Below are 22,038 nucleotides of genomic sequence, written 5' to 3'. Positions count from 1 at the left end.
TTGCTGCTTTTAATATTTTTTGTGTTTAATTTTTGATAGTTTGATTAATATGTGTCTTGTCATGTTTCTCCTTGGATTTATCCTATATGGGACTCTCTGCACTTCCTTGACTTGATTGACTATTTGCTTTCCTATATTAGGGGAGTTTTCATCTATAGTCTCTTCAAATATTTTCTCAGTCCCTTTCTTTTTCTCTTCTTCTTCTGGGACCCCTGTAGTTCGAATGTTGGTGTGTTTAATGTTGTCCCAGAGATCTCTGAGACTGTATTCAATTCTTTTCATTCCTTTTTCTTTATTCTGCTCTGCGGTAGTTATTTCTAATATTTTATCCTCCAGGTCACTCATCCGTTCTTCTGCCACAGTTATTCTGCTATTGATTCTTTGTAGAGAATAGTTTATTTCATTTATTGTGTTTTTCACCATAGTTTGGTCTTTAGTTCATCTAGGTCCTCAAACATTTCTTGTATTTTCTCCATTCTATTTGATTTTGGATCATCTTCACTAACATTACTCTGAATTCTTTTTCAGGTAGACTGCCTATTACCTCTGCATTTGCTTGGTCTGGTGAGTTTTTACTTTGCTCCTTCATCTGCTGCGTATTTCTCTGTCTCTCATTTGGCTTAACTTACTGTGTTTGGAGTCTCCTTTTCACAGGCTGCAGGTTCATAGTTCCTGTTGTTTTTGGTATCTGCCCCCAGTGGGTAAGATTGGTTCAGTGGCTTATGTAGGCTTCCTGGTGGAGGGGACTGGTGCCTGTGTTCCGGTTAGGCTGGATCTTCTCTTTCTGGTGGGTAGAACCGCGTCTGATGGTGTGTTTTGGGGTGTCTGTGAACTTACTATGATTTTAGGCAGGCTCTCTGCTAATGGGTGGGGTTGTGTTCCTGTCTTGCTGGTTGTTTTGCATGGGGTGTCCAGCACTGGAGCTTGCTGGTCAGTGAATGGAGCTGGGTCTTAGCATTGAGATGGAGCTCTCTGGGAGAACTCTCACCAATTGATATTACATGGGGCCAGGAGGTCTCTGGTAGACCAATGGCCTGAACTTGGCTCTCCCACCTCCAAGGCTCAGGCCTGACACCAGGCCGGAGCACCAAGACCCTGTCAGCCACACGGCTCAGTAGAAAAGGGAGGAAAAAATAGAAAGAAAGAAAATAAATAAAATAAAATAAAATGAAGTTATTAAAATAAAATATAAAATATTATTACAATTTTAAAAAAAGAAAAAAAAAGAGAGCAACCATACCAATAAACAAATCTACCAATGATAACAAGTGCTAAAAACTATACTAAGATAAACATAAAAATCAAAAACTAGTCTTTAGCATACAGCAAACCCCAAGTCTACATTTGCTCCCGAAGTCCACAGCCTCAATAACCCCAAGTCTACATTTGCTCCCAAAGTCCACAGCCTCGATTTTGGGAATCCTAACCACAAGGCCACGAGGGAACTCCCTGTTTTAATTTTATACCCTAATTTTTGTCATAAATATGTATAAAATAGTCATATAAATATTTTTCTCCACTAGCTACAAAAATGTAGCTCTGGATAGATCCACTATAAAGTGATAGTAAGTAACACCTAGATAATATATACTATTTGCCTTCAGTATTCTATGTATTTATATATATATTCATTCACTGAATTTTTTTTACAGATGAGGAAACTGAATCACATAGATGTTATGAATCTTGCAGAAAAATCACACAGCTAGTAAGGGGTAAGCAGAAATCCGAACTAAAGAGGTCTTGCTCCAGTGTTTATGGCCTTAACCACAATACGGTATTAATATTCCTGTTTGATTTTCCCAATTTCTATTTTATAATTTATCAATAGGAGCATGTTATTTTTCTGAAGGCTTGTTATGTTTACTGTTTTCTGATGATATGAATTATATTTCTGATTATATCTCTTGTTTTACCACACCTGTCAGAAAGCTTGGAGTACGTACAAAATGAAACTCAATCACAGCAAGTCCGTGTGGGCTTTTAAGGTTGTTAAATTATGATTTTTCCCTGGATTTTGCTATTTCTATCATTATCCTCCTCCTCTTCCTCATTATCACCACCATAATTTTCATAATTTTTGCTATTCATTTACTCTAATCTTCTTACAGACTTATTCAAAATCTTGGTGAAATTAGGCCAAAAAGAGATAAATACAATAATTAATTTACTGATCATCCCAAGGGTGTTTCCTAAAATGTCTTCTGAATCATCAAGGAAATGTTATAATTCGTATATTGTAGTGTCAGAATATTTCATTATACTCTACAGAAAATTTTAATTCATTCCTTGAAAATGGCAATCTTTATACGATATTTATGCTATTGGTTTGCCAAGAACACTAAGATGGTCTGAATACTCAAATCTACACTACTATAAATTAAACAATTAAACTGGTTAATTCAGTCATCATTCTTGACAGTTACACACATTGAGCTTTATTTATTTACAACAAATACTTAAACTATTTAAAAATATTTAATAAAGAATCAAGATTTTTAAAAAAGGTTAAAAAAAAAAAGAATCAAGATTAAACAAAGCTGATGTTCCCTAGTATGCTCCTCTATGGGCAGAGTGGTTATTTACATTTACATTCTGAATGATCAGTGCTAGGGCTATACTGCTTACTAGATATTTTCAATATCATCCCTGGATATAAGCTCCACAAAGCTTACCTGTTGTCACACCATGAACCACTCCTTCCTTAGTTTTGGATCCTATAAAAACAAACAAATTGAAACCATAAGTCTCAAAGTCACCCTTACTGCTAATAAGCTACTTTGAAATACATCTAATGGAAAAACAGTATCTCAATCTTCAGAAGCCCATGTGTTAAGATATCCTCAGGGGGGCAAAAAATCGAAAACAAAGGAATCCAGCAATCACTACAACAAATAGAAGAAAGCAAAGCTAACAGGATACTTTCCAATTATGATTTTAGCACACAGTGATGACTTTTCAACCCCGTGTCCCACTTCACCCATCAACATACAGAGGGGGAAAAAATGGTGAGATAACACTGGGGCTGGGTGGGAAGGTGATTTTGCATTCAGAACTGCAGAAGTTCTACCAAAGTACAATACAAAAGAGAGATTAGGTAACCCATGAAACATAAACAGATGGGGGAGGGAGAGAAGGAATTCACATTTGTTGAACACCTATTATGTAAAAGGTATTTTACATCTCATCTCATTTAAACTTTGTAATACCCATTTCATATCATGCCTATTTTATTCCATATGAAGCAATTACAAATTAAAGTTAAATGATTTGCCTAAAGTCACATAGGTAATAACTGGCTACAACCACATTCAAATTAAGGGCTCTATAACCCTAAGCCCATATTTTCTACGAAGCCAGGCAAACCTTTAGAAGGAATGCAGTACTTTAGCATTCAAGTATGATTAATGCCAGCTTCAAGAAGCGGCAAGATAGGAATTTTCCCCAATTCTTGACCATTACTAAGCTTTTACACAAGAAATTTATTAATATGTCATTAAAACTAAGTTTGTGAACAATTTTATTCATAAGCCCTTTAATGTTGGATTTTTTAGTGTAATTGATACCAGCTTTTTCATAAAATGTTTTTGAAGAAAATAACAACAAAATGAAGATTCATTTGAAAACTACCCTATAAGTCAAATAAAGTAGTTCTATTAGACAGAGAAGAATGTAAGGAAATTAGGACATAAAAACTTGGACATGATTTAAACCTATATTTGGATATTAAGATAGTCACCAATCTTCAGTTTAAAAATGCACCGACTTATAAACCCTTACTAAGTACACTAGAAATAACTGTAGACACATTTTACAACAGGAAAAAAGTATAAGAGGGCCTCAGTTCCTTATCAAATAAAAATCCTTTCCAACAAAATTAATATATAAGATTAATTAAATAATCTCTAAGAAGCTGGTTCTTAAACTGGAGAGTGCAGCAGAATCAATTAAGTGGAAGTAAGGTTAAAAAATGTTGACTACTGAGTCAGAGTTTCAATATTCAGTAAATATCAGGTACAGATATTTGCATTTTTAATAATCCTCATGATCTAATGCAGGTAATACATGGATCAAATTTGAAAAACACTGGTCTGAGGCAGTTTCTAGTTCCAAATTTATTTAGAAGTACATATCAATGATATAAATAATACGATGATCAATAAGATGATTTAAATAAATATACATGATCATATTGAAATTTTTCATTGAATTTTTTAATAAAAATATATAAATAAGGCATTAAGTATAACTTGCATGCATTATATTTAAACTTACACTGTACAAAACAGTCCAGCTAAGTTTCTACATTTAATAAAACAATTTATGTATATTTAAGAACTTCCAATTTGAATGTATTTAAGGACCTCTAATAAATATAGAGCATAAAATGAAATACAGCCTTGTAGTTAAGAAAGTGAGCTCTGGATTCTGATTTTCTGGATTTAATCTTCACTTCACTACATAATAAACAAATATACATCACACAATCAACATGAAGATCAAAGCAAATAATACACGCACAGGTCTTAAAACAGTGTTTAGTACATAGTACTTAGTAAGTGATAATTGTTATTATTTTTCTTATATAATATTTGTAAAGAGATTTTCAGTTTAAAACACAGGACAAATCACCATGTCATAAACTCATATAAATGAAATTGTGCAGTTGTTAAATATGTTAAAGGTTATAGGATAGTATTTTACATATATGCAATATGAAGTGTGTGTGTGTGTATTTTTCAGGCAATGATCACTTTGCATAGTATTGTGGAATCATAAAATGACTGCACACAAACTGAGGTGAAGCTATAGAAAGTGATCTTAATAATCAATGAGGAAAATTCTGATTAATCAGTGATAAAAATGACTGTTGTTCCATGACCTTTAAAATTTTCTGTCAAAACATTAAAAATTCTTCTAGTCATTTAAAAATGTACAGGGAAATTAAAAACTAAGTAAAGTAATATTTATTTTGTGTACTGTAATTTAAAACATTGAAAAGTGTTTTATTTCTTTGTAAAAAACTTATGAGTGGTTTAAACAGTGCTTGTCTTCTCCCCATTGTATAACTTTCAATATTAAGCTGAGCATCTTTTCTAGGTCTTAGAAAATTGTCATACTCCTTCATAAGTTTGGGTCAGTTTCCAAGATCTTAGCTTTTGTATTTTTAATGTTATGATATCTCTCTGATGGTTTCTTTCATGTGAGGTGTTTATATGGCACCACTTCCTCTGGGACAGCTTCAGCCTACTCATCACAAACACATTTTCCACTTATGTTGATACCTTCACCTTCGAGAAGTTCCTCTGGCTGCATACCAAGAGTCTCCTGAATGGCAGCAGTATCCACATTCTCACAGTCAGCTATTCCTTCTATAAATACATTTATGTCTGATTCAAATTTTACTTTCAGCATTTTTCACTTCATTTCTTTGAGGACATTCACTTCTTTGGTCAATTTCCTCTTTCAATTATGCATTTTTGTAAAATATCATCTGTGTTTATCATTGGGAGGCAAGGAGGTAACTTAACTATGGGCTTTGCTGTCTGTACAAACTGAATAACAGATCATACAGCCACTGCCTGCTACAGCGGACTGATCACAAATAAACTTTGAAAGAAGTCATGTGATTTGGCCATGGATCATAATGAGTTTCTGTTACTTATGTAGTAATTGTGGGCTAAAGAGCTAGGAGCAAAGTTTGTACTTTATGTAACAACTCACAGTTTATGTATTGCGGTGATAGAAATTTGAACTGTGTTGTTAGGGACTGGTTTTATTTAACTGACTGTGGTAACTGAAGTTCATGCATACTGGAACTATGCAAAGTGAGAAAAACCTGTATTTGAGAATAGTTCTTATCACTACCCACCTGCTACTCCTTGAACCCCTTATTTCAAAAACTGACTAGTAAAAAGAAATTTTTAGCAGTTGGCCTGTGGTCTTTCCTCTCTAACTCAGTTATAACTGATAATTTGATCTTTGGCTAAATCATGGAATGTATCCTGAATTAAAGATATGTGAAAGTCTTGATGAGGTTGCTTTGCATCAAACCAATCACCTTTTTTTGCTGTCATAATTGTTCATTAGTATATGTTATTGATGATTAACCTTTAATTGATGAGTAATCTATAATTGAAAAGACATAGCTACAAAATAGGTGCCAAGTGGCTATGTGACTAGTAACATAGATGGGTGGATGGATGGATGGATGGATGGATGGATAGATGGATGGATGGATAGATAGATAGATAGATAGATAGATAGATAGATAGATCTCATAATAGATATAGCTGAAGGGACACTAGATCTGATGGCTTCCCTGAGCTGAGGTGGCCCACACCCATTCCCCTCTTGTCTGTCAGGACTTCACAAAGCTACAGAGTGGAGAAGGTCAGAAGTCATGCCTAATCTTTGCAAGGACTCAGTTATGCTATTGTGCATGTTATGTTGACTATATGAATACAGTGGAGGTGAAGCATATTGTGACTTAGGAGTTTGATATCAATCCAGTCTTGACAACTGCTACTTACTGAGCAGAATGTCATTGGAAGGGTTTTGAAGACCATTTTCTTGCCTTTACTGTTAACAGTGCTTGACATTATATAAAAAGAACTACTTTTTTTTTCTTTTGAATTTGACTCTCAATTTATAATTTCTAAGCTATTTGATTGAGAAATTTTTTGTCCGTTAAATTGAAGGTTGATTGAAAATTTATGTACAAAGATATCACAAAAGGAGAAAAAAAATCACAAAAATAACACTGATTCTTATGGTGATTCTTCAATTAGTTAATAAAAGAGAGTTGTCAAAAGTATAATATTGTAAAGGAATGAGGTTACTTTTCTCATGAGGCTTAAGAAAACTGTGTGCCAAACTTCTTCAGTCATAAGTGAAATTAGACAAATTTCCTTAGGCATTTCTAATCTTTCAAGCTAGTTATTGATAATAGTTCTTGTAATGAAGGATGAAATGATAGAAAGAAAATATATTGACAAAGTAATTATTCTGTTAGAGTTTATTTGACAGTAATAACCACGGCTCCTATATATAAAAGTGTGCTTTACAAAAATTCTCAATAAATATTAACAAATCAAACCCAACAATGTATAAAAAGAATTATATACCACAGTCAAGTGGGATGTATCATAGGTATGAAAGGCTGGTTCAGCATTTGAAAGTCAATTAAGTAATTCATCACATCAGCAGGCTCAGAAAGACAAATCACATGATCACATTAATAGATGCAGAAAGAGCATTTGACAAAATCCAACACTTATTTGTGATAAAAAAAAAAACTCCAGTAAACTAGAAATAATGGGGAACTTTCTCAACTTGATAAAGAATATCTACCAAAAAATCTACAGCTAACATCATATTTCATGGTGAGACACTAGAAGCTTTCCTACTAAGACCAAGAACAAAGCAAGAATATCCCTTTTCACCACTTCTTTCAACATCGTACAGGAAGCCCTAGCTAATGCAATAAAACAAGGAAATATAAAGTATCAGACTGGGAAAAAAGAAATAAAACTGTCAAGAATCAACAAAAAAATCTCCTGGAGCTAATAAGTTACTACAGAAAGGTTGCAGGATACAAGGTTAAAAAGTCAATCACCTTCCTATCTACCAGTAATGAACAAGTAGAATTTGAAATTAAAAACACAATACCATTTAACATTAGCACCAAAAAAAATAAAACGCCTGCATATAAATTTAACAGAATATATACAAGATCTATATGAGAAAAACTACAATGCTCTGATAACAAAATCAAAGAACTATATAAATGGAGAGCTAGCTATTTCATGTTCATGGATAAAAGATACAATATTATCAAGATGTCAGCTCTTCCCAACTTGATTTATAGTTCAATGTAATCTTAATCAAAATCCCAGCAAGTTATTTTGTGAATGTTGACAAACTGATTCTAAAGTTTGTGTGGAGAGACAAAAGGCCAAAAATAGCCAAAATGGTATTGAAGAAAAAAATTAGAGGGCTGACACTACCAAACTTCAAGACTTACTATAAAGCTACAGTAATCAAGGCAATGTGATATTGGTAAAAGAATAAACAAATAGATCAAGGGAGCAGAAAAGAGAGCCCAGAAATACGCTGACATAAATATAATCAATGGAGTTTTGACAAAGGAAAAAAGGTAATAAAGTGGAGCAAAGACAGTCTTTTAAACAAACGGTGCTAGAACAACTGGACATCTACATGCAAAAAATAATTTTATACACCAACTTTACACCCTTCACAAACAAAAAACCCAGTATAGATCATAGCCTTAAATGTAAAATGTAAAACTATAAAACTCCTAGAAGATCACATAGGAAAAAATCTACATAACCTTGAGTATGGCAATGACATTTTAGCTATAACACCTAAGACACGCTTCATGAAATAAATCATTAATAAGCTGGAACTCATTTAAATTAAAAACTTCTGTGAAAGACAATGTCAAGAGAATGAGAAAACAATCTACAGACAGGAAAATATTCATGAAAAATATATCTGAAAAAGAACTGTTATCCAAAATAGACAAAGAACTCTTAAAAATCAACAAGAAAGCAAATAACCTGATTAAAAAATGGGCCAAAGATCTTAACAGACACCTCATCAAACAAGATGTGCAGATGGCAGAGAAGCATTTGAAAAGATGCTCCACATTCTATGTCATCAGGGAAATGCAAATTAAAATAACAATGAGATGCCACTACACACGTATTAGCATGGCCAAAATCCAGAACACTGACAACATCAAATATTGCTGGGCAAGTAGAGCAACGGGAACTGTCATTAATTGCTGGTGGGAATGCAAAACAGTGCAGCCCCTGCAGAAGACAGTTTGATGGTTTCTTTAAAAACTAAACATATTTTTACCATATGACCCAGAAACTGTGCTTGGTATTTACCCAAAGGAGCTGAAAACTTATGTCCACACAAAAACCTGCACAGCAGATTTATTCATAATTGCCAAAACTTGGAAGCAAGCAGATGTCCTTCAGAAGGTGAATGGACAGACAAACTGTGATACACTGAGACGATAGAATATTATTTGGCACTAAAAAGAAATGAGCCATTAAAAGACATGGAAGAACTTTAAATGCATACTATTAAGTGAAAGAAGCCAATCTGAACAAACTACATATGATTCCAATGATATGACATTTTGGAAAAGGCAAAACTATGGAAAGAAAAAGATCAGTGGTTGCCTGGGGCTGGGGGACACTGAAAATATTCTATAAGATATTATAATGATGAATACATATCATAATACATTTGTCTAAACTCACAGTATATACTATACCAAAGGCAAACCCGAATGGAAACTATGGACTTCGGATGATTATGATGTGTTAGTGCAGGTCCATCAGTTGTAACAAATGTACCATCTAGTGAAGGATGTTGGTAATGGGAGAGGCTATGAATGTATGGGGGGGAGGGGGTACATGGGAAACCTCTGTACCTTTTTCTCAATTTCTCTGTTAACTTAAAAACTGCTATAAAAAATAAAGTCTTTAATTTTTTAAAAGTATGTGTTATTATTCATATGTTCTGCTTTATTATGACATTCTCACAAAAACTCTGCAAGGTAGTTGCATTTATCCAAATCATATTTTTACAAATGAGGAAAGTGATGCTCAGATATGTTAAGTTACTTCCCCAGTATCCTAGAGGTAATAAGTGGTGTAGCCTGGAGTGGAATTTAAGTTTGATGCCAATTCTATGTTTTTTTCTCCTTTATCAGGAGTCAGCAAACTACAGCCTATGAGCCAAATAAGCTCCCCAGCTGTTTTAGTAAGTAACGTTTTACTGGAACATAGTCACCCTAATTATTGTCTATGGCTGCTTTCACACTATAAGAGCAAAGTTGAGCAGATGAAACATATCATAGCCTAAAATATTCACTATCTGCCCCTTTACAGAAAAAGCTTGCCAACACCTGAACTATATTACTATGTCTTCACATGGTCACTCTTCATCCTGAATCCTGTATTTGTATTCAACTTTTAATTGACTTTAAAACATAACTGATAGTTTACAGAATGCACCATGTGTTAAATACCAAAATAAACATTGAAGATGATTTTTAAAAAACACGTGTCACATAAACAAATTAAAACTTCATATAATAATCTCAGAACAAATAACAGAATTAATCTCTAAAAAGTAAAATAATTTTATTTGCCCAAACTCATAGTTGACAATGAAAACAAATACAACGCTTTCCAGATGATAATCCTGCTTATTACCTGGAAAACTGCCATGTATTAATTTAATATTCAGTATTTTCTGGGCTCCTTACAAACTAATAAAGTGGATATTATCATACTAAAAAAATCTTTAAAGTTAGTAAGTTATAAAGTAACTGAAATCAAAGAATAGTTGCAAGCATGCACTCGCACAACTTGGAAAACTGAGGACAAATATAAAGATATTGATTATCTGCATGTCACTGATTCAGTATCCCAAATTCCATCTGAAAAGATATAATCCGCACTTCACAAAAAAACTTGAAGTTAACTCATCAATTTTTTCCCTCTTGTAACATCTTTTTGTTTGTTTGTTTGTTTGTTTTTTTCGGTACGCGGGCCTCTCACTGTCGTGGCCTCTCCTGTTGCGGAGCACAGGCTCCGGACGCGCAGGCCCAGCAGCCATGGCCCACGGGCCCAGCCGCTCCGCGGCACGCGGGATCTCCCCAGACCGGGGCACGAACCCGTGTCCCCTGCATCGGCAGGCGGACTCTCAACCACTGCGCCACCAGGGAAGCCCCTTGTAACATCTTTTAATCCAATGAAAATATGTTTTAAAGTAAAGAGTAATTTAATTAGAGATTTGTGGTAAGATTAAGCCAACATAAAAAGAGTCTATGAACAGTGAGAAAAAAATGAGAAGGATTCATAAAAATCATTCCAGGGCTTCCCTGGTGGTGCAGTGGTTGAGAGTCCGCCTGCCGATGCAGGGGACAGGGGTTCGTGCCCCGGTCCGGGAGGATCCCACATGCCGCGGAGCAGCTGGTCCCGTGAGCCATGGCCGCTGAGCCTGCGCGTCTGGAGCCTGTGCTTCGCAACGGGAGAGGCCACAGCAGTGAGAGGCCCACGTACCGCAAAAAAAAAAAAAAAAAAAAAAAAATCATTCCAAGTATAACTTTTCTCCAGCGCATCGATGTTGGAGAGACGGTGTAGCTTTCTTTCACCCCACAGACACAGGCAGAGTATTCTAAATATGCTCATCCTCCACTTTATTGCTCATCCTTTGGCTACTGTTGTTACAACTGCCACCAGAGAATGTGGAAGAGCTCGGAGGAGAAAGAGGAGAGGCAGAATGCGCAGTGGGTAAGTGTATGTGTATGTGTGTGCATGTGTCTATCCTTATGCATGAGTGTGTGCCTACTTCTTCTCCAAAGAGTTTGAGGTGATTTGTAAAATAACACCCAACCTAACACAGTTCAAGAGAGTCAGGGTCTGTAAGAATACTCCAAGGTGGGAATTTATAAACAAGTAGAAATAATAAGCATCAATCTCATCATTTATTGTGTGTATCGCTCGATAAATGAAATATATAAATGTCTCGGAGATATCAGCAGCCTTCAAGCACTTTCTTGAGCTTAGTCCCCAGCTTACCAAGCGGTAGCAAGAAGTAACTCCACCAAAGACTTTTTTGTACTGTCCTTTTTAGGGCCACAGAAGGTCTCTCTTTACATATCTCAAGGTCATATCAAAGTCTTATTTTTAAATTAGAATACACTAAAATTAGTATATATTATACATGATGATAAAAGAAATCAAAAGCCAATGGATGAGTTTGATTCTTAAAACAGTCTCGATTATTTTTTAAGACTGAGTTTTAAAAACTGTCCTCGGAGCTATAGTTACTTATGCATAGAAACATTCATTTTAAAAAAAGAAGTCAAGTCCTAAGTATTATTGCAAAATTAAATGATCTGGAAAAACAAAATAGCCCCACTTTTTACTATAGCCCAAACACACACACATTTACCTACCTACACATACCTCTGATTCAGTCCATCATTTTGACAAGTGAAGATGCAAAACTGAGTCAAGTGGGAAACACCAGCATTTAAAACATCAGTCATCCTAACGCATCAGTCATAAATAAATAACGAAGTGACACTTGGGTCTTACCTACCTACGTAGAGAACACCCTCTTTTGTCTTTTCCGCTGCTTCTGCTACACCCTGCTTGGTTTTTTCAGCAGCGGCCACGACTCCCTCCTTGGCCTTTGAAAGTCCTTTCATGAATACATCCATGGCTAATGAATTCCTTTACACAGCACTGGAGAACACAAAATACACTTTGAGAACTTTTGGGTAAAACAAAACGAAATCAGAACCACCCAAGGTAAAAACCACTGAAAGATCAGTAGACTCCCCAAAAGTGTGGGATTTTTTTAAGTGTACCTCCATTTCCACCATCGGACAAAGCAGTCTTCTTTTTTTTTTTTTTTTTTTTTTTTTTTAGCTTTTGCATTAAAAATTTAGCATCTCCCATCCATCTTGGCTGGTAAAAGTCTAGCCGCCTAAACATGGATTAGGATGAATCATCTGAGCTGTTCTTACAGCCTTTCCGAAGTGGAATTGCATGAAAACATGGACCCCTCTTTTAACTTCCCAGGGTCCAAATGGTAACAGTATAACTAAGAAGTGCGTTTAGAAGACAGGTTACACGAAAAGCAAAGGGAGCTGGGGGAACGGGGTCAGAGACACTCTTAAAATAAATTCCCGAAGGCGGCTAACAAGTCAAACGTGAAGAGGGCAAGGGAGGGAACTACTCACTCTGGGTGTGGCTGAACCTCAGCGCCCCCGCACTCGCCCTAATCCACCCCACCACGCACCCTGCCCTCGGCCATCTACCCTGCGCGAGCAGGCGCGCGTTCACACCCGCGGGCAGTCTCGGGATGCGCGCCAGCTCCCCGAGGGGGCGTTCTCCGCGCGCTGAACCCGCCAGCCACCCGGCGCCCGCACCTGTTAACCCCTTACCACCTGCTGGCTTGCCCTCTTTGCTCTTCCGTTTAAAGATTTGCCAAACACAGCTTGTTTACTTAACAAGAGAGAACGGACTGCGGGATTTAAGGAAAGCGGAAAATAAAAGTTGAATACTCATACTCCATCGAGCATCCTCGCCTTTCCCAAAGGAACAGCTTACCCCCTGAGAATCCGGACCTCTCAGCCTTTGAGGACAAGACGCGGGGAGTACCGGAAGCAGAAGGAAAGCCAGGTGGATTTACTTTCCGCAAGCTCACCATTAGGGGTAAGAACCCACCTCCGGGAGAGGCTCGACTACGGCGGGTCCTCACTGCAGCACCAACCCCGCCTCCCGGGCGTTCGCAATGACTCTTCTCCCACCAGGTTTTCTCCATGATTTCCCAAGCTGCCCGTTGAGATCCACAGGTACTTACCTGATTCCCTCGACTCCTCAGAACTCGGATTCTTCCCCCACCCGCACTTTTAAGAAATGTAAAACAATCCCCAAATATGATTTAAGTGGGAAGAGGGTGGGTGAAGAGCGCACAGGAAGGGAGGAGGTGGCACCAGAAGAGGGATGGTCCCCAGAGGAGGCGGCTGTCAGCATAACCGCGCGAGGAGAGGCTGGGGGCGTGGGACGCCAACCCGCACACCCGGCGTCGAATTGCCACTCCCCGTCCCCCGCACGGGAGGATTCGAGAGAAGAAGATAGAAGGTCGCCAGGGAAGGCAGGGAAAAGAGCGCCAAGGACGCTCAAGGCGGGGCTCGGTCCCCGGGTCAGCTCGAAGGCTGGTACACACCTCACCCCGCGTGGCCGCGCGCGCGCGCTCGCCCCCTCTCCTTCTCCTCCTCTCGGTCCTTCCGTCTCCTCCTCCTCTTCCTCGTCCTTTTCTCCTCCGCTCACCGCCCCCCGCAGCTGATTTGTCAGCGCCTCTCCCCGCCCCTCTCCCGGCGCTCGCCGCTTTCCCCGCCGCGTGCTCTTCACTCCTCTTCTCGGCTGGGGGTGGGGGGTGGAGGAAGGCTGTCCCTCCAACTCAGGCAGCCCGCCAGGTCCTGGGAGACGGGAAGGTGGGGGTGTCCTGGGGCTCACTTCCAGTCCGGGGTCACGGGGGGGCTCTTGCGGAGATTCGGGGCGGTTAGGCTTGGACTGATGTCTCTCCCTCTTTCCCATCCCCCCCCTTCCCCGTCTCCACCTTTCCCTCTGGTTCCTCAAGGGGACCCCCACGTCAGAGCCAGCCTGGGGAAGTGGAAGTCTGGGCGATCGACCACCAAAGATAGAGCCAGCCTCTCGGGGAGCTGCTGAAGGAAACAGGAAGCTTAGGAAGGGTGCTCCCATCGGCACCGCCAAGAGCACGTTTCCCGCGGATCGCTGAAATTTGATTAATGGTCGTAGGACACAACGTTAACGATGCTTTTGTTTAAAGAGCCTCCAGGTGTGCGTTTGCTCTTAACCTCTCGTGAGCCCGAAATGGTCTCGCGGGCGGAGAGAAGACGAGTAAAGAAGAGTTACAGGTTGAAGAGGCAGGGGAGGCTCGTCAAATCCTCTTCCCACCCCACTCTCACCATTTTCTTTTCCACCAACCAGCGGCTGCCAGACGCTGATTTTCCCATCAGTGGAACAAGGAAGGAATAGTCTCCCCAGCCGTCGAAACCAAGCGGCTGTAAGGCTTTTCGTTCTCAGAATGGAATTTACTTTCCAGATTCAAGGGCCTGGTTGGAAGAGACAAATCCCGCGTGATTGAGTCTCCTGACCCAGCAGATTCAATTTCTTCCGCCCTTCTGCAAAGGGAGAGTCTACACACCACTCACCTTTCCGACTTCTGATTCCCGTTGTCCTCGGTGCTGACACGCTACCGCATCCCACACACAGACACACAGGCAGACACTCGCACGGGTTTCAAGACAATTTTTGCATGGCTTAACACAGTTTCACCTTTCAGAGCTGGAGGGAAAACAGCTGTTCTGGATCACACCGGAATGGAGACCCAAGCGCCTCCCCTTAACAGATCTGCCTCTGCTTTCTTTGCCTGGAATGGGAGGATGCTTTTAGAACTGGAAGGGGAAAAGAAGTCTTTGCTGTATGTTTTTTTGTTTGTGTTGTGTTTATTTTTTGTAGGAAAAAAAAAAAGCTTTCTCTGATCCTTGCACTCACATTCTGAAATGGGAGTAAAAAAGAATTTAAATCTACAAAACAACCATTTGAAACCAAAAGAGACTGGAAGCAAGTATATTTGTTGCTTAAACAACTCCTTGCACTATCGGTGGGCCCATTTGAAAAGTGGCCTTTCCAAAACGCTCATATTTTCTTTCCTTGGGATCAGAGAAAGTAGGTTAAACTTGGGAGTTGGATTGCTTTCTGGCTTTGAGAGCTTGAACAAGTTATGTCCTTCTTCTGTTCAGTTTTCTCTTGTGAAGGGAGATGAACCAAAATGATCCCTCTTTTTTCAACTTTTTATTATGGGAAATGTTCAAACATATACAAAAGTAGACAGAATAAAGAACTCTCAGTGGACTGTCACCCAACTTCCACTATTTTCCAATGCACGATTCATCTATATTCTCATCCACTCCCCAGTTTTACCACTACTCCCTTCCCCCATTTTTCTTTACTAAATCCCCAAAATTGCATATATCTTTTCATCTGTAAGCAATTAAGCATGCATCCATAAAATATAAGAACTATTTTAAATAAACACAATAATGTTTTGATGGTCTTTTTAAAAATATAAGTAAAATTTACATGCAGTAGTATGCTCATCTCTTTATAGTGTTCCTTTAAATCAGTTTTGAAAAATATATGCATTAGTGTTATCCTCACCATTTTGAAGAAATAAAACATTTTCATCCCCCAGAAAGTTCCCTCACGCCCCTTTTAGTTGTACATATTCTAGAATTTCATAAAAATAAGACCATACATTATGAACATTTTTTTTTGTATGTCTCTGGCTCCTTTCACTCAGCCTAATACAACACCTGTGAAGTTCATTCATGTTGTTACATGAATCAATAGTTTCTTTTTATTGCTTCCGAATGTTTCTTTTTATTACTGCCAATAATAAATGTTTACCATTGTGACCCATCACAACTAGTTATTTAATATAAATATTTGATGAATATTTAATATTCAATTATATGACATATTTATAGATTAACAGGGACCTCCTTGAGAAGTCAAAGGGGTGGATAAAGTGACAGATATTTTAAGCCCTGTGCAGACCAATGAGAGAATTATTTTCAAGCAGTTGTTACATTTTTGTGCTTCTTTTTTTTTCTGCATGATTCTATTTTTTTTCTGCTTTATAACAAATTTAATCAGTTATACATATACATATGTTCCCATATCCCCTCCCTTTTGCGTCTCCCTCCCACCCTCCCTATCCCACCCCTCCAGGCGGTCACAAAGCACCGAGCTGATCTCCCTGTGCTATGCGGCTGCTTCCCACTAGCTATCTACCTTACATTTGGTAGTGTATATATGTCCATGCCGCTCTTTCGCTTTGTCACAGCTTACCCTTCCTCCTCCCCATATCCTCAAGTCCATTCTCTAGTAGGTCTGTGTCTTTATTCCTGTCTTACCCCTATGTTCTTCATGACATTTTTTTTCTTAAATTCCATATATATGTGTCAGCATACAGTATTTTTCTTTCTCTTTCTGACTTACTTCAAATTAGTGTTTTCGTCTTTTCTGGATATATGCCCAAAACTGGAATTGCTGGATCATATGGCAACTCTATTTTTAGTTTTAAAAGGAACCTCCATACTGTTTTCCATAGTGGCTGCACCAATTTACACTCCCACCAACAGGGTAGGAGGGTTCCCTTTTCTCCACACTCTCTCCAGCATTTATTATTTATACACTTTTTGATGATGGCCATTCTGACCAGTGTGAGATGGTACCTCATTGTGGTTTTGATTTGCATTTCTCTAATAATTAGTGATGTCGAGCATTTGTTCATGTGCCTGTTGGCCATCTATTTGAACTTTTGGATCCCCAAATATTTAAACATCTTTTCTATCTAGCTTTAAAGTCTTTAATCATAGAATCTTGCATGTCTTAATATTCTTAGCACCAAAACCCACAAGGATATTTAAAATGACGTCCAATTGAATTTTACATATTTCATATTGAGGATATACTACAGTATTAATAAATATGATAAATACATTGTGCTGGAATAAATGTCCATTATTTTTTGCTGCATGTGGTATTGTAGAAACAACATGAAGTTGTCCATGGGGTCAAATTAAATAATCTTCTCTGGACCCTATATGTCCTCTTTATTGTTTTTCATATTTCTTTGGAGTAACCCTGTCTCAAGTGCAACCCCTTTCCAAAATCACACACAATGCCATCCCAACTGTATGCATTAGGCTTTCCCTTCTGTGCTCACTATGAAAGTACAAGGGAAGCCTACCAAGATCTCACTACCTCCTGTTTTCCATACATCTACTGAAGATGAGAGGAAGGTGCAGACAGAGAATAAGAAACAAGTGGCTCGCTCTTCCCTGGTGGCGCAGTGGTTGAGAGTCCGCCTGTCGATGCAGGCGACACGGGTTCATGCCCCCGTCCGGGAAGATCCCACATGCCGCAGAGCGGCTGGGCCCGTGAGCCATGGCCGCTGAGCCTGCGCGTCCGGAGCCTGTGCTCCGCGACGGGAGAGGCCACAAGGGTGAGAGGCCCGTGTACGGCAAAAAAAAAAAAAAGTGGCCCAAGAATCGACATTACATTGCTCCTTGTGTTCACAACAAATATGGAATATTATTCAAAGATAGTAAAGATTGTATTTTCCTTACTTAAACACATTAAATCAATTCTTATCCTCCCTTTAGTATATGGTCACGGGAAGCTTCCTTATTTTTCATGTCGTTCCACTTTGCAGCTCAAGCTTACCGCATGGCACACCTAAAAAATTAGTTGTTTTATGGGGAAGATAAAGAGAGCCTAGGTTAATCATGCGTTTCATAGACTGTTAATCTTTGGCTAAATGACTCTATTAAACTCAGATAAAACAATCCTATTAAAAAGTAGCAAAATATTTAGATTTCATTTGTCGAAGAGAAAACCAAACATGGTTGTAGTCATTAACAAAATATGCACATCAGTAATGCCTCCCAATAGGTTATCCTTCCATATTCCTTATGAGGTACAGGCCATTCAATGAGTTAATTTGTTTTTTTAGTAGTTTAAATTTTAAAGTTATATCCAAACAGTTACAAATTTTCTCAAGGCTGTGTTGTCACCTAATGATAAAAAGAAAAAAAAATCGATTAACTTTCGGTTCCCTTCTTTGTCCTTGAGTAGTTCTGCCTCCTTAGGAATACTGAGCTAAGAGAATACAGGTAGAATATAAGAAATGTCACTATTAATATCACCAGTAATTAAAAGTTTATTGAATGCTTACTTGTTCAAGGCACTTTGAGGGATGGAAAGAGGAGTACGCAAGAGGGAGGAGATATGGGGACATATGTATACGTATAGCTGATTCACTTTGTTATAAAGCAGAAACTAACACACCATTGTAAAGCAATTATACTCTAATAAAGATGTTAAAAAATAATAATACTAATGTGAAGAGTTTTGAAAGGTAAAACATAGAGAAAATTTAAATGACAAAAACTTATTTTATAATTTTCTTTTTATTTTTTGTGGGTGATGAGGAGTCATCTTCCCCTATAATTACCAATATAGAAATGGCAATATTTCAAATATGAATGCAATGTTTTAGAACATAAATTCTCCTTGATTTCCATTGTCACCTCCAAATTCAAATGCTATTTCTAACAGAACTGGGTCCCACTTTTTACCTCCCACCCTATGCCGTGCCCAATCTGCAAGGTTCCAGAGATTACTGCCAATTCAGGAGACAATTGTGCCTTTGGGAACAGTTCCTGCTGGATTATCTCAGTGTTGCCACTTAAGAGCTATGCAATTTCTGCATTTTACCAAAGTTCTTTGAGCTGCAGATTCCCTGTCTACAAAAGATACATAATAAAACTTACCCACTTGTTATGATTAAATGATCATACATTAGTCCTTTGCCAAGCATAATGTACCATATCAAGGTGTGGAATCATACCTATACACCCCAATGTTCATAGCAGCAATATTTACAATAGCCAAGGCATGGAAGCAGTCCAAATGTCCATCGACATATATATACAATGGAATACGACTCAGTCATATAAATGAATGAAATAATGCCATTTGCAGCAACATGGATGGACCTAGAGAGTATCATACTAAGTAAGTCAGACAAAGACAAATATCATATAATATCACTTATATGTGGAAGCTAAAACAATGATGCAAATCAACTTATTTATGAAACAGAAATAGACTCACAGACATAGAAAACGAACTTATGGTTATCAAAGGGGAAAGGCAGAGGGAGGGATAAATTGGGAACTTGAGATTAACATATACACACTACTATATATAAAATAGATTAAAAAAAACAAGGATCTACTGTATAGCACAGGGAACTATATTCAATATCATGTAATAATCTATAATGGAAAAGGAATCCGAAAAAGAATATATGTATTCTGAATCACTTTGCTGTAGACCTGAAACACTGTAAATCAACTATACTTCAATTTAAAAATTCTTTAAATTAAAAATGAAACCAATAAAAAATTCAAATAACTTTAATATTTGAAGGGAAAGCATATTTATGAACTCAAGAAGTGAGTAAGCATGGTAGACTTCAGAAAGTAGAGGAACTGGGTACAGGTTAAATGCAGGGACTTATCTAGGCTCTACTACTTGGTAGCAGGACTGAGAGCAAGTATCCAAACTCTCTAACCTCTAATTTTCTTATCTGTAAAGCGGTGATGACATCTTGTGTGATTGTTGTAAGGAATAAATAATATGCTTTTTAGGAAAGAACCAAGCACAGTGGAATCTCTCAATACAAGTAGCAATTATTGTTATCCAGCCTCTATATTTTAGGGTGCCCTAGGAAACACTTTTTTCCTTGCAGTAGTTTCCAACATTATTACCAGCCCTCCCCAACCTCCCTTCCCACCACAACACGCCCGAGGTATCTGATGCCTCCCCATCAATAACTTTGCCTTACTATGGCAAGTAAAACATTTCCAACCAGGGATGGAAGTTGTGGGGAGATTAGAGTGTGGGGAGTCTAAAGACATTGATAGAGGTCATTAGCGGAAAGTCTGCCAATATCTCTTTTCTCTCCTTAATGTGTAGATTACCGTAACAACATCACTCATGGCAATTTGCTTCAGGAGCCTGCAAAAATAGAGAAATAGAAATATATCACTGTCTTTATTGAGAGTTTTACATTCTTGGAACCTGGTTTCTTTAAAGGGGTGGTGGCAGAGTTCTGTTTGAATTATGTTAATTTTCTAAGGAAGAAAAATAAAATGATACAACAAATGGTGTTCCAAGTTTGCCAGACTCATTGTGACAGCAACCCTGAAGGCTTCAGAATGAATATTCAGTTCAGAGATAAACTCAGCCTCTCATGTTCCAGCTGAGTGAAGAATGGACAGACTGATGGGACAGTGACAGATCGACTTATACTTTTCAACAGCATCTGTGTGCAGAAAAGCACAAAATAAATGGATGAAGAAACATTTCAGGAAAATTTAAAATATTTTCGTATGATGTGTTAAACTGAAATTTTAATGCCTTCATAAACAGAGAAATCATAACAAATTAGCAAAAGGACTATGTTTCTTATAATACCATAATTATCAAGGCATCTGATGTACCTTCCTCTGTAGATAATTTAACAGTATGAAGTGACATTTAAGAAATTTTCTTAAACACTATATAAAAAGCATATCATTAATATTTTGAAAGCTAGTTATCCCACCTAAAATTGGAAATTTATATTATTAAGAAAGACAAGAAAATAAGAAATTATTTCTTAATGGTTACTTGATAAGTACGTTAACATCAAAACATATCCATGTAAATAAACACACAGCTGTAATATCATTTTGCCTAAATATATTACCATGTATTTAATTGTCTATTTTTAATTTATTTTTATTACTTTTTATTAATATAACGAGTTTTTTTCTATTATCTTCACAAAAGTAGGACAAGAACTTGTCTATATATTCAGTCTAATAATTTTTTCATATATAAAGTATTATGAATGAGTTCCTTTTAAATCAACTTCTCTATGGTAAACAATGATTGTCCTTTAAGTCACAGATTCTCTCCTGAGCCTATTTTCATTTAAATTCCCCTTAACTTTCCTCCTTAAAATATTGGACTAAATGCTTTCAGTTTCTGTTTCAGTTTTTTAGATCAGGATTAGAAGAAACTCCAAGTAATCAGGTTAACACAAAAAAGGATTTTTAAAATAGTACTGGCGGGCCTCCCTGGTGGCGCAGTGGTTGAGAGTCCGCCTGCCGATGCAGGGGATACGGGTTCGTGCCCCGGTCTGGGAGGATCCCATATGCCGCGGAGCGGCTGGGCCCGTGAGCCATGGCCGCTGGGCCTGCGCATCCGGAGCCTGTGCTCCGCAATGGGAGAGGCCACAACAGTGAGAGGCCCGCATACCGCAAAAAAATAAAAATAAAAAAAAATAAATAAATAAAATAGTACTGGCTATTAAACTTATGAAAATGATTAAAAAACAAAGTTGTGTATTTTTATTTTACATTACCAAAATTTAAAGTGCAGAAATAGACTGCCTAAATATGTAAGTCTCCAATTTCTACAGGAAATCTAGATGTTTCATAGATATGTCTTCAAATACATGTCTAAGAAAGAAAAAAATAATATTCAGACATCTTCATATAATGTAATCATCAAAAAGGAAAAACTGATTTATATAAAAAATATAAATGATATTACTCAAATGTGTACAGCTGATTTTCAAGTAAGGAAATAGCACATACTTACAAGATCATCAAGATGTAGACAAAAAAATATAATACATGAACACATACACACATATACACATAATGCAGATGTTATATACAGTAAAGAAAGAATAGGAGTCAAGTTATTTGCCAGGTGCTTTCAATATAAAAGGGACCTCTGTTTAACGTCTTAGTTTATCTCT

The 22,038-nt window shown here is 37.6% G+C and overlaps 1 protein-coding gene across 2 annotated transcripts in view; it reads right to left on the bottom strand.

The window, feature by feature from the left end:
- Window positions 1-13,856, bottom strand: part of SNCA (synuclein alpha) — a 135,218-nt gene extending 121,362 nt beyond the window's left edge. The window contains exons 1-3 of one of the 2 annotated variants that reach the window (XM_082610972.1): window positions 13,792-13,856; window positions 12,157-12,302; window positions 2,676-2,717 (exon numbers count right to left, since the gene is read on the bottom strand). In XM_082610972.1, coding sequence (XP_082467098.1) covers window positions 2,676-2,717; window positions 12,157-12,277 — 163 coding nt within the window. In that variant the 5' untranslated portion in view covers window positions 12,278-12,302; window positions 13,792-13,856. Of the gene's footprint in view, window positions 1-2,675; window positions 2,718-12,156; window positions 12,303-13,425; window positions 13,462-13,791 lie in introns of those variants that run through there. The other variant, XM_082610973.1, reaches the window with a different exon arrangement.
- Window positions 13,857-22,038: the final 8,182 nt, after the last annotated feature.

The sequence above is a fragment of the Mesoplodon mirus genome (genome assembly GCF_964341445.2).
Source record: "Mesoplodon mirus genome assembly, chromosome: 2".
In the NCBI taxonomy this organism is placed as follows: Eukaryota; Metazoa; Chordata; class Mammalia; order Artiodactyla; family Ziphiidae; genus Mesoplodon; species Mesoplodon mirus.
Note: the sequence above shows the minus strand (reverse complement) of the source record. Positions and strands in the feature narration are given on the sequence as shown.